Below are 14,401 nucleotides of genomic sequence, written 5' to 3'. Positions count from 1 at the left end.
TCATCTCCTCTCAGAACCCGTCGGTGAAGGAAACCCTGCGCGATGACCAAGGGCTACAGCTGTGTTTCGTCACAAGCAATAGGAACGGAAACCTGTATAACGCGGTGCTAAAGTGCCAGCCTGCTACGTGGAAGGCCATTATGGCACTGGGCAGGATCAACATCGAGCACCAACGTGTTCAGGCATCCGAACATTCTCCCTTTATGCAATGCCTCAGCTGCCTGCAGTTTGGGCACACCCGTGTCCACTGCAAGGCCAATATTAAACCATGTTCTTACTGTGCTGACCAAACCCACAACTACAAAAACTGCCCCAACAAAAATAACCAAGCCAAATGTTATAATTGCCACCAACACAACACCAAATATAATACTAAGCACGAGACCAACCACACAGCTATTGACCACAAATGCCCCCGAATTGCAGCAGTAAAAACAAATATAGAATCCAGAATAAAATACGACTAACTAGAATAAATTACGGCGTCCATTCAAATTTAATGACACTTTGCAATTAAAACTTTATTTAGCAATTCAACTAGCAATTTCTTTTGACAACACCATTTAGTAATTTTAATATAATTTTGTAACTTTCCCTACCATTAATCAGTTGTACTTCCATTATTAACGTAATTTCATTTTATAAATCATTGTTTCAATCTGTTCCGAGGATTATTAATTCTAATGAACGAACAAATCCAACAAATTAAAAACATATTCAATTGCCGGACATATGGTTGCCCGTATCATTGCGGGAACCATATGTTCATATACTAGGCCACAATATAAAAGTCAAATTTTAAAACTGAGCAACATTGTTCTCACGTGATGATGTTGCCAAATTTGACATCAAATAATCATAGATACATATCGTATATGTCACCTCGGACACAGGGTCGCCCGTATCCCTAGCGAGGGCCCTGTGTCTACAATTGACACAGCAAACCATTAAAAAAAAAAAAAAAAAAAAAAAAAAAAAACCAAACCTAACCTAACCTAACCTAACCTAACCTAACCTAACCTAACCTAACCTAACCTAACCTAACCTAACCTAACCTAACCTAACCTACCTAACCTAACCTAACCTAACCTAACCTAACCTACCTAACCTAACCTAACCTAACCTAACCTAATCGAACCTAACCTACCTCAAAACCTAACCTAACTCAAAACCTAACCTAACTCAAAACCTAACCTAACTCAAAACCTAACCTAACCTAACCTAACCTAACCTAACCTAACCTAACCAAACCTAACCTAACTCAAAACCTAACCTAACTCAAAACCTAACCTAACTCAAAACCTAACCTAACTCAAAACCTAACCTAACTCAAAACCTAACCTAACTCAAAACCTAACCTAACTCAAAACCTAACCTAACTCAAAACCTAACCTAACTCAAAACCTAACCTAACTCAAAACCTAACCTAACTCAAAACCTACCCTAACTCAAAACCTAACCTAACTCAAAACCTAACCTAACTCAAAACCTAACCTAACTCAAAACCTAACCTAACTCAAAACCTAACCTAACTCAAAACCTAACCTAACTCAAAACCTAACCTAACTCAAAACCTAACCTAACTCAAAACCTAACCTAACTAAAAACCTAACCTAACTCAAAACCTAACCTAACTCAAAACCTAACCTAACTCAAAACCTAACCTAACTCCGAACCTTACCTAACCTATGTTTCGTCAAAACGACCAGGCAGTTTGTGGAAAAATCTTTATAGCGCGATTTCTCTGCATTTTTCTTATAGGTAAGTGCCATCTATCGGCTTTGATATGATTATTTGATATTATTATATCGAGTCAGAATTAAAAAGGCGTCGGCATCTTTTTGAGCGAATCATCGTAGACGTTAGAATTGTGTTGAATGTTAAAATTGAGGTTTATTAATTTAAATAAACTAGTTTTAAACCTAACCGACCTATATAATACCTAACCTATATAATAACACTTAGTTATTATCCGCGCACACATATATTGCCTATGCAATATACGTTCGCTGTTCACCTTTCGTATGATTTCAATAGATATAACAGATATTTTATTAAATATATATACATTATTATGTTTGTATGTTGTAAATTGCGGCATACCAATCAAAAGCATCTCAGGAAAAACACATTTTTCGAATACTACGTTATAATATGATGATGGAACGCCATCAATGATAATTTAGGGCGGCTTTGTATAACAAATTAACAAATACAAATTTATTTATGCCAATTTCTTTATTAGAAATATTTATTTTTAAACGCAAAAAAAATATCATACCTGTAGAAATAATGACTCAACTAAACTATGATTTCATTTGAAGTGATTTTGTCATGTGAAAATAAAGGATAATTCTCGTAGTTTTATTCATACCTAATACGCACCGGTTGCTGCTGAGTGTTTTTATTCCTTGCTAGGTGGCAGTAGTAGAATACTTCCGTTAATACTTTTTTTAAGATTCCGTACACAATAAGGTAAATAGAAATGTATAAATGCTGTATGTAAGTTTAGACGTCTCTGTTAATCCTTTGCTGAAATAGAAATGCGAAATAACTATTAGTGATTTTTCGTATCCAATTATACCAAACGACTAGCTATACATTATAGATACTGTTAAATTTAGTATGTTTAGTTTTTATAGTTGCCCAATTTCACCGTAGATGTCGCTGTTCTATCGGCTACTTCACGCTATTAAGATTTTTCTACAGCCCCTTATAAGGTAAATTTGGTTTCGTAATAAATGAGTATTAAATTGTCAAGTGAAGTTTTTCATTACAAAAGGTAGGAAGTGCAGTGCAGTGTAGTGAGTGAACAGATACGATAATCAGTCTGATTATACGAAATTCGTATCGAATTATACGATCTGGCAGCCCTGTCTTATTGTGACGGAAGAGTAACTACGGAACCCTACTCTGAGCATGGCCCGACATGCTCTTGGCCGTTTTATTATTAATATTGTTTGTAACGCGATGTTTTTTTCCAATTACATCAATAAGCCCATTACAACAACAGATGACACTAGTAGTCTTCGAATTATTTAGTTATATGGTTATAGAACCAAGAACCTTTTCCAAAGCTTTATGCCCCGTTCACAATCAAAAGTAGCATTCTAGTCAAGTGATCGAATTCAACACTGAAATGTTACTGGAATAATAGACCAGCGGTTGAACAAAAATTGGTTTCGACAATATTAAAGTCTTTTCTTTTTTGATATGTCATTGAGAGCAAGTTAAATAATACTGTTGTAAAAAGTAAGAAAATTTAAGGTTGAGCGTTCGGTTATATTTAAAAATTTTAATTTTTGCTCATAACTTACAAAAAACTTTATCATATCGAATAATACTTCAATTTATTTACAATTTCTGGTTTTTAGAAATCTGGAACGTAAAAACACGAATTATTTTGTAAATATAGGAATTAGAGTAGCTGATAAGTATTGCAAAATTACGACATTCTCGATCAACTTAGTATACTAGTAAAAAGTTAGACATATACACCCAAATAATGATCCATATCCCGTATAATCAGCCGTAAGCGATGACGTGGCATGTCGCAGCGGGCTTCTCATCCACAAAGAAGGATGATTAGCGGTAGAATGCCACCCGCGTGTTTGTGCCGTGCGCGGGGACCCGTACGGGTGGAGAAGGAGGTCCTGGGAGCAGGTTTTTCGAAGCGGGGGTCTGTAGTCGTTATCCCCGTTAGACGAAGTTCCTTTGGCTCTAGATTCATCTCACACGGGAGGTCTTGTCTTAGCCAGTCAAGATCAATCGGCTGTTGTGTCCAGTCAGATGGCCGCATGGCGAGTGTCCTGGGGTGTAGGGGTCTGTAATCGGCGGAGCACGATTCCTGTGTCGGCTGTGGAGCTGACTATGGTTTTGGCACCGTGCGGATTCATGGGCAACGCACTCTGGGATGCTATAGCAGCCTGGTATCCCTGATGTGTCAAAGCATCCCAAATATGAGGCTCCAGGGAGGGTGGGGAGCCAGTCTGCTGAAAATTTCAATGGAGGTTTTATGGAGAACAATCTACCTAAAACGACGGAAGCAGGAGGAAAAGCCGGACCCGTACGGGATGAGGCAAAGGCGCTTAGCGCAAAGGCTGCCGCACCAGCTGGTAGTGGGCCTGTCCCTGACAGGAACGCGAGAGCAGGTGGCGACAGAGTGTGGAGGTCCGCAAGGACGGAGGACGCGCACGGCGCGAAAGCCAGGGGCCATGGTGGAGCAGGCCACTCCAAAGGTACCACCCGACCTTTTCCCCAAGGGTTGAAAAGCGGATGCGTTCAGCAAGTTCCCCTAGGGGGACCGACTAGCGCAGGTGCCGGAGGAGTAGGCAGCGGAACAATGGCCTACTGCGAGAAGCGAGCGGGAGCACCGCTTCCAAATCCTGCTGGCAATGCTCCGGGCGCCTTTGACGGCACGGCCATGCCTACGGGCGTGGGCATGCAGTCGGGTGGAGGAGCCGCTATGTCCAGGAGGCAGAAGAGGCGTGCGAAGGCGCGAGCAAAGGTGGACGCACAACCGGTAGCCGGACCCTCCACAAGTGGGGCGGGAAGGCTACAGAATAAAAGGCCGCTGGGGGCCAGTGGCGACTCGTCTCTGCTCGCTGGTGACTCCAAAAGAACGAGGGGGGGGGGTCGTTCGCGGAAGTTGCAGCGAGCGAGAAGATGGCCATCGTCCCAGTGGCCTTTCCAGCCGTAAAGGTGGTGCAGGAGCATATGCCGGCCATCATAGGAGCCCTGCTCCTATTTCTTGATGAGGCCGCCGAACCCATGCCCGACATCACGCTAGGCAACCTCGTGGGGGGCGCGCTCCACGTGACCTGCAAGGGGAGGGATGCCGCGGCATGGCTCAGCACGGTAATCGGAGGTGGGGAGATTGCCGGGCTGCGCCTGAAGGTCGTGAGTGCCAAGGATCTGCCGAAACCGGTCAAGATGGCCTGGAGAACGATGATCGATGGCAGTCAGGACATCGCGAGGGCCCTCAGAGTGTTGCAGAAGAAACACCCCGGACTGCGCACAAGTGAGTGGAAAATAGTCGACACCGTGGGGTCGGGGCCGACCACCAGGCGTATCGTACTGATGGACCGGGTGTCGGCCACCGTCATCAAGGAGGCCGACTATGTTCTGCACTCGGGGCTCGACACCAGCCACTTCAAGCTCCTGGAAGAAGGGAGGGAGCAGGGGCTTGGGGGGGCTGAGGTCGAGCCTTGCGGGGAAGCAAGGGAGGGGGGGGAGGTAGCCCAAGAGGCTACGGTAGCTGTGGCGACAGGGGGGGGCCCGGAACAGGAGGCGCTGCTAACCAGTGGCGCACCTGTGGAGGAGGCTGGGGGCCAGTTGGAGGAGGCGGGGAGCATGGTGCAATTCGGGGAGGACTATGCCGGACCGCGCATGGCTCGAGAGTCGTCACCGATCTCATCGATGGCGGGCTCAGAGGATTTGCGTGGCCTAGCGGAACTCTACCTGGAGGGCACCATGTCACCCATGTCCTTCGACGACACGGTCCAGGAGGTGGCTGCTGATCTCAGCACCACCAAACAGTAAAACGCCGAAATGGAGGGTCTAAGGTGTGTACAAATAAATCTTCAACACAATAAAGCAGCCACCGCCCTTCTGGCTAGGCAGTTAAAAAGCGACAAGTTTGATATTGCCCTTATTCAAGAACCATATATCTACAAAGGCGAGATAAGAGGCTTAAACGGTACTGGCGGGACATTGCTTTATGTTTGTCCTGAGAGTAATATGAGGACATGTATTTATGTTAAAAATGGCATTGATGCTATGCTTCTACATGCTTTCTGTTCCAGGGATCTGACTACGGTCAAGATCCAAAACAAGGGGGGGGGTAAGGCACTAATCATCTCATCAGCCTACCTTCCCTACGAGGCAGCGGATCCGATCACTGGGCAGCTACGGGATCTTGCTGACTACGGCAGCCAAGCGAACACCGACCTGATCATTGGCTGCGACGCGAACGCGCATCATGTCATCTGGGGAAGCTCGGACGTCAACAGAAGAGGGGAGAAGGTACTGGATTTTCTGGTAAGCTCTTCCTTACAATTATTAAATAAAGGCAATGAACCAACATTCGTTAATGCTAGACGGGGTGAGGTTATTGATATAACGCTAGCGTCCAACAACGCGAGCAATAAGATTAGTTCATGGTATGTCTCTGGGGAAATCTCTTTATCAGACCACAGATACATATGCTTTAGGTATAAGACTAAAACTCAATTAGGAACTATACGTAAACGGAATCCCAGGAACACCGACTGGTTAGCTTTTAAAAGCGACTTGAAGGTGGAACTAGGAGAGCCGAAAGGTAAGCTAAACTCTATCATTGACATAGAATTTGAAGCAGACAAAATAGTACAAGCTGTCTATACAGCCTGGTCTAACAACTGCCCGGAAAAGAAAATTCTGGCGAAGAGGGTGCCTTGGTGGAACCCGGAGATCGCAAAACTCCGGAAGGAAACCAGGGCAGTCTTCAACGATGCTAAAAGGACTAATGACTTTGAACATTACGCGCTAAAACTCACAGAATACAGCAAAGCTGTGAGGAAAGCAAAAAGAAAAGCATGGATGAACCATTGCGATCAAATCAGGTCCATACCGGAAGGTATGAGACTTACAAAAGCACTAGCCACGACAAAGTCAGTTCCGCTTACTTCCATTAGAAGAGGGGACGGAGGAATGACTGAAACGGGGTTAGAGACCCTTAAAGTTATGTGTACAACACACTTCCCAGGCTCGATAATACATCAGGGCGTAACGGACGATGTAGCAATCAGTGCAATGGAACAATCCAGTAGCACAACCAGGTACAACTGGGACACGTCTAAAAAAGTAGTAGATCACAATAAGATACAATGGGCACTATCAACATTTCAGCCATACAAAGCCCCGGGGCCAGATGGAATCTACCCCATACTACTACAAGAAGGTGCCAATGTACTAATACCACACTTAGGTAGACTGTACAGAGCGTGCATAGCCTTTGGACACGTGCCACGTGTCTGGAGGATGGTAAAAGTGACATACTTGCCTAAACCAGGCAAGGCAGATTACACAGAAGCCAAATCGTACAGGCCGATAAGTCTGTCATCATTTTTCCTTAAAACACTGGAGAAACTGGTAGACAGACACATAAGGGATGGTCCTCTTAAGAGACATCCACTACACCAATTGCAGTGTGCGTATCAGCCAGGTAAATCAACTGAAACAGCACTACACCTGGTGACAGCCAAAGCGGAACAGGCAATAGAAAATAAGGAACTATGCTTGGCCAGTTTTCTAGACGTGGAGGGGGCTTTTGACCGCACCACGTATCAGGCAATCAATACCGCAGCATCTAAACACGGCATAGAACCGACAATCTGCAGATGGATCGGTAACATGCTAAATAGCCGACTAATGAAATCTTCCCTTATGGGAGACGAAATATTAGCAACGGCCACGAAGGGCTGCCCACAAGGTGGAGTTCTGTCACCGACTCTCTGGAGTCTGGTAGTGAACTCACTGGTGGAAGAACTTAACAAAGGCCCAACATACACGGTAGGGTATGCAGATGATTTAGTGATTCTTGTAAACGGGAAATTCCCGGGAACAGTATCAGGAATCATGAATACGGCACTGAAGCAAGTGGAGAGATGGTGCAACAGCCATCAACTCTCTATCAACCCAGGCAAAACAGTGGTAATACCGTTTACCAGGAAAAAGACCCTCAATGGCATGGAGCAACTGAAGCTTTATGGAAGGGTACTGGAAATGTCCGATGAAGTGAAATATCTAGGTGTAACACTAGATAAAGAACTGAACTGGAGGAAGCATGTCGAACTTACCACAACCAAGGCGCTGAGAGTGTTTGGAATGTGTAGAACGGCATATGGGAAAACATGGGGTTTAAACCCAAAGGTACTAAGATGGATCTATACCATGATGGTAAGACCTATCATTTTGTACGGATGCCTGGCATGGTGGACAAGGACACTAAAGAGCACATGCAGGGAGAACCTTATGAAAATACAGAGAACAGCATGCATGGCTATTACCGGGGCGTTTAGAACAACGCCAACAGCGGCGATGGAGGTACTGCTAGACCTCCCGCCGCTACATCTGGTGATACAATCTGAGGCGCGGAAATCGCTACACAGGCTGGCTCTAACCGGCCTATGGAGCGATAGCAAGCCAAAGACTAAACACACAAACATGGAATGTGACAATTTCATGGAAAGGATAACGAATATGGGCTGCGATAAGATGCAACCCAAGTTTGTGTTCCGTAAGAATTTTGAAGTTAAAGTTCCAACAAGGGCTGAATGGACCGAAGGTCTTCAAGCACCAAATTCGGATGAAAACGACATCATATGGTACACAGACGGGTCCAAGACAGTATCTGGTACGGGGGCAGGCATTTATGCAAATGACTTTAGTTGTAGCATAAGCATGGGTAATTACGCTACTGTCTTCCAAGCCGAGACGTACGCTATAATTGCCTGTGTGCATGAGAATATAGTTAGGCAAACCCAAGGGAAGAATATCTATATACTCAGTGACAGTCAGGCTGCACTCAAGGCGCTCAGGGCGCCCAGAGTGGACTCTAGACTGGTGTACAATGGTGTCCAAGCTCTGAACGAGCTTGGAAGACAAAATAGAGTGCAACTGGTATGGATTCCAGGGCACGAGGGATTCATAGGCAATGAAAATGCAGATGAACTTGCCAGAGCCGGATCCGCAAGTAACCACATAGGTCCGGAACCATTCGTGGGGCTCTCACAGGGAACCATTATAACGGCTATTAAAGACCACACTAGGACGAGACACCAAAAAGAATGGGACAGTCTGACGGGTCTAAAGCACTCAAAGCTCTTCATACAAGAAGTAGACTCCGGTTGGAGCAAAAAGCTATGGAAACTTAGCAGGAGACAACTCCAAATTATAACAGGGGTGTTTACGGGCCATTATGGGGTCAAAGGGGTTTTGGCCAGGATGGGACACTCTGACAACACCGATTGTCGAATGTGTGGTGAAGAGGAAGAGACAGTAACACACCTAATGTGTGAATGTCACGCCCTCGCCAGACAAAGAATGAAAGACTTTGGAGCAGGCTATCTGGAACCAAAGGAATTCAAAAGGCTACCCATAAGCTCCATCATCCGACACATGGAAATGGTCAAAAAGGCTCTTGAGTAGCTAATGGGTCTTTCCTTAGGGGGCAACTACACAAAAGATCCCTATGGGTCGAAGTGTATCCGCAAGGGCCCCCGGTAATTAGAAGATAAGATAGACATATACACAATGTGCTTGTCTAGATATTGATTTAAGGTTAAACAGTATAGCCAATATTGAATTAAAGTTTGTAGAGTTCATAATAATAAACGATCATACACTCCATCTTAAAGGCCGGCAACGCACTTACAACCCCTCTGGTATTGCAGGTGTCCATGGGCGGCGGTAATCGCTTACCATCAGGTGATCCGTCTGCTCGTTTGCCTCCTCTACCATAAAAAAAAAGGTACTTCTGATCAAGTTTTTCGCCTTTATTATATTATGTAATATATAATATTCAAATTGTGAAGAGTAATTACGCTAGTTTCAAAGTGTGAACGGAACCCTCGGAGCGCGAGTAAAACGAACTCGCTCTTGACCAGTCGGTTTTTTAGGGTTCCGTACCAAAAACTGTGCGACTCTGTCCGTCCGTCCGTCTGTCACATTGCAAAATATCTCGAGAAGTACTTAAGCTATCGATTTGAAATTTGGAATAGTAAGGAATAACGCTAACCCAAACATATTGTAAGTGTATTTTATTTTATTTTATTTGTATTAATTATGGAAAATTCTCAATATAAAGAGGGGGCAAAATTTCAAAGTCTAGTTACTAGGTCAAGTGGGGTATCATTTGATAGAGCTCAAATTGAACATTACAAAACAATATTATTTTTCATAGTGAAAAAAAAAAATTATCTCCGAAGTTTAACAATGAAAAATCATGATTTTTTTAAACATAATAATGACATAATCATAAAGGTTTCAGGAAAAATAAAATCAGACCTCTATCTTGATAACTTTTTTTATAATTAACAAAAAACATTTTGTAAATTAATTTGCAATTTAATCCCGTTTGCGAATGTTTATTATAGTTGAAATCCCTATGAAATTACACTAAAGGCACCATATTTCAAATAAAATAAAAATTATTGAAATCGGTTCGGAACTATCCCTGAAAAACCAACATACATACAGATCGCACAAATTAGTTAGCCAATTCGCCCATAGATGGCGCTGTATACAATTATACTAATAGTATACTTCTGGTCAAAATTCTTTCATGAGAAAATTTAAAGTTTGTACGGAACCCTTACAACGGATTAAGGTAAGAGAGTAAGCAAGAAAAAAAAAACAATAAACAATACTTAAAAGTACCTTTATTTTCTTTACAAAATCTACTCAACACTGAAAACTTTATTGAGGACTCTGGATACAGGCATTATCAGTTTCTTCAAGTGCCTGCCTGCTTTACAAATAATAATAATAAGAAAATAGCCCACATAACGGACAAATTAAGAAGATATGCTTAATCCAATATGCTACCTATAGAATATGGTTTTGTAATTTGTTAATACTCGTAGTCGATAGGTATCTGAACATTATTAACAACATAATTGATGGTTATGATTGAACTATGTCTAGCTATAATTATTCCGGTTTCCGCCGCTAGGGCCGGAACAGGCGGAGCAAACCAGTGATGGCGACAAGGCAGGCCTCCGGCGCGAGCACGGCGGCGGCGGCGCCGCCGACCAGCGCCGCCGCGCCGACCCCTACCGCCACCAGCGCGCCCGCCAGCTCTGCTTTTGTCAACTTCTTCCCATTCTTCTGGCGGTAGTGCTCGTAAACTATCTCGTATTTTCTGTGATTAAACGTGATGATTAAATTTTTATCTAGCAAGTTAATGTTACATATGCGATAAATAATATCATTTATATTATGATAACATCTTTAATAGATACCTGCTTACTAATTGGAAGCAGATTTTTTAGGGTTCCGTACCCAAAGGGTAAAACGGGACCCTATTACTAGGGTCCCGACGGGACGACCGGTTTGACCCTGCCTACGAAGCTGATGGTCCCGGGTTCAAATTCTGGTAAGGGCATGTATTTGTGTGATGAGCATGGATATTTTGTTCCGGAGTCATGGGTGTTTTCTATGTATTTAAGTATTTATAAATATTTATATATTATATATATCGTTGTCTAAGTACCCTCAACACAAGCCTTATTGAGCTTACTGTGGGACTTAGTCAATTTGTGTAATAATGTCCTATAATATTTATTATTTATTTATTATTACTAAGACTCCGCTGTCCGTCCGTCCGTCCGTCTGTCACCAGGCTGTATCTCATGAACCGGGGTGCACTACATTTTTTATAATTACTTGTCATATATTATAGTTTGATATATCGTTATTTTGAATAACGTAATAAATGCCATACTACCGTAATACCTAATTAAAGCAAACATAATGTTATTATTGGTATAATGGTCATAAGGTATATTTACACTTCGTCTAATATATTTTGCCATAATTATTACACACTCTAAAGCATATTATTTGTTCTAACAAGTGACATCACATAATAATGTGTGTGGCATAATGAGTGCATGTCATAAATGGGTTAGGTTAGGCTTGAACTGCGACTCCGCACAAATGAATAACTGGGTCAAAATTCTTTTCGTTGTCTTGTTTTTTGTCCCCAAAAAAGGTGACGGAATGCAGCTTTTTGTATGAGATGAAATTTCATTTTTATAATTTTTCACGTAAAATATAATCTATAGCTAGAAAGCCATACAAATAGGACTCAACTTTTTTATTTATTTGATAGAAGACATATTATTATTCAGAAAAGCGTGACAGTAAGCGTAATTTTACTGTGGTATTTTTCTTTGTATTAATGTATTTATGTTTTACATCCATCTTGCATACGTATGTACCATATCTAATTGTAACTTTGACAATGTATGATTAATACAAATGATTATGAATGAATGATGAATATGAATATTGGAACGAAGTTAGAATAATAAGAATAATAATAACTTTATTGTACACAAAAGAGCACGTTACATAAAGAACACAGTACTTACACAAGAGTTTGTACAAACATTACACAAACAGTACAGACAGTATGGGGTGGTCAAACTTTCGACCCCTAAACTAGGTAAGCACCTGTGCCTTAGGGGCTAGAGTTCGTCCAAATTAGATGTCGTAACAATAAATTTAGGTCGTGTAACAGCAGTAAGATTAAACTAATTTCTATAAATAGTTATTTAGGAATACACTAATTATGTTAGGTAGTTGCCTTCGACAATAATATTATAACGAGGAGATTTTCAGTCTCATTATATGTTAATTTTTTTAGCCTGTTCTCTAGTTTAGTTTTGACTTTTCGCCCTGTTAAGCTATACGTTCCAAATACTCGAACTTGGAACCAGTTTACGACTTTGTCCCGGTTGCAGTGGAAACTGGTGGACCCTGGTGTTCTGAGGCGAACACCTTTATTAAAAATCTGGGCCGGCAATTAAGAGAGCGAGGTTTGGGTCCCCGTTCTGACTCATACCTGCTCCAGCAAATATCATTGCCAGTACAGCGTGGTAATGCGGCCAGTATTTTTGGAACTTCTGCGCCGGATACGTGTCGTCTCGGAGATTAACGAGGACGTAGTGTTAGGTTTTCGGACGAAGGTTGTTGCGGATTTTATGTTGTACCTACATTTATGACGAAGCCGGCGCTGTGGATTTGGATGATGGTTGTGGATTCTCCTAATTTCTTTTACAATAAAGATTATTGAATGTTAAAAACGAAAAAAAAACTATAAGTTTTTTTTTATTACGTATAGTATTTCTGGCTTATTTTATCTCTACATGCTTTGATAATCGCGCCTATTTAGTACCTCTTCCAGTTGGTTGTAGTACAGATCATCAACGCCGAATGAACTATCCGACAGTCTCTTGCTCTTGAAAGTTTCCTTAGCGGCGGAGACGGCGTCGGCGAGTTGTTGGGCCAGCTCGGCGGCGGAGAGCTGCGTTATGCCGACCGCGTCCATGCGCGCGCAGAACACGTCGTACGCGTCCTCCACCGCGGAAACGTTGTTGCAGGTATTCATACGCATGAATACGGCGTAACGGTCTTCAATCCACTGCAATAATTATAATTGCCAAACACTGCACTCGAGGGGCCACATTTAAGGTTTACATAAAAAATATTTTTGGACGGGTGAAAAATTATCGCCCAAAAGCGGCTAAAACAAACCACGCACTAAATCTACTACTACTATTAAAAGGATAATAAGTACTTATTAGGTTTTGGTAGGCCGGGGATAAAATTAAAAAAAAAATGAAATAAATCCGCGTCTGCTAATGGCTCGCCTCTACACGATGGACCATCATAGTGGCCCACTAAGCTGGGCCATCGTGTAGAGAGGGTAGTGGCGTCGGATGGCTTATGGCGCGGCGGGATGGCGATGGGATGGCCGCAGTGTTGGTTTTTCGTCCGTACATCAAAGGCAGTGGGCCAGCGATGGTTGTACGCATCTACACGTGGCCCATCCCACAGTGCGTGCTCGAACGCGGTCGAGTGAGGACGTTCGTGCTGTGTATTATTTTGATTTAAAATGACGAGTACATGGCCGCATCACAAAACAATAAAGTTTTGAGTTATATCGGGGAGAAAGCGTAACAAGGAAACCCAAACATAAAGACCAAAACTAAATAAATAAGGTAGCAGGATATTAAAAAAAAAGTGTTTATAACAAATAGTGCACGAATTAATTAGAGGATTAGGAAAATTACATATACATTACGCAGACATCTGTATATACAGTACATTTACAATTTAAATAAATAAATATACTAATACTAAAATAAATAAATATTAGATACCTACATATCTAAATAAGCGGTGGTGGCCGAGTGGATATGACGTCCGACTTTCAATCCGAAGGTCGCGGGTTCAAATCCTGGCTCGTACCAATGAGTTTTTCGGAACTTATGTATGAAATATCATTTGATATTTACCACTAGCTTTTCGGTGAAGGAAAACATCGTGAGGAAACCTGCATACATCTGCGAAGAAACAGGTGTATGTGAAGTCCCCAATCCGCATTGGGCCAGCGTGGGGACTACAGCCCGAGCCCTCTCGCACATGAGAGGCCTGTGCCCACCAGAGGGACGTATGTAGGCTGAATTATTATTATTATTTGTATGTCTTTCCATATCTCGGGACCATGGGGTCCCGGACCTTTGGGAGGCATGCGTGGGGCCAAAGCCAACAGCGCAGAGGCCCTTTTAGACAAATTTGATGTTATGTAATACACCAGCTAGAACCCATTCACGGGCACAAATAGATGCCC

General features: G+C 42.6%; 1 protein-coding gene across 1 annotated transcript in view; it reads right to left on the bottom strand.

Annotated features, from left to right (window-relative positions):
* Nucleotides 1–10,401: 10,401 nt before the first annotated feature.
* Nucleotides 10,402–14,401, bottom strand: part of LOC133534193 (uncharacterized) — a 29,385-nt gene continuing 25,385 nt past the window's right edge. Inside the window, exons 12-13 of the mRNA XM_061873280.1 lie at nucleotides 12,944–13,189; nucleotides 10,402–10,903 (exon numbers count right to left, since the gene is read on the bottom strand). Coding sequence (XP_061729264.1) covers nucleotides 10,613–10,903; nucleotides 12,944–13,189 — 537 coding nt within the window. The 3' untranslated portion in view covers nucleotides 10,402–10,612. The remainder of the gene's footprint in view (nucleotides 10,904–12,943; nucleotides 13,190–14,401) is intronic.

The sequence above is a fragment of the Cydia pomonella genome, unplaced genomic scaffold (assembly GCF_033807575.1).
Source record: "Cydia pomonella isolate Wapato2018A unplaced genomic scaffold, ilCydPomo1 PGA_scaffold_67, whole genome shotgun sequence".
Taxonomy (NCBI): Eukaryota; Metazoa; Arthropoda; class Insecta; order Lepidoptera; family Tortricidae; genus Cydia; species Cydia pomonella.
This window is presented reverse-complemented; position numbering and strand designations above follow the sequence as displayed.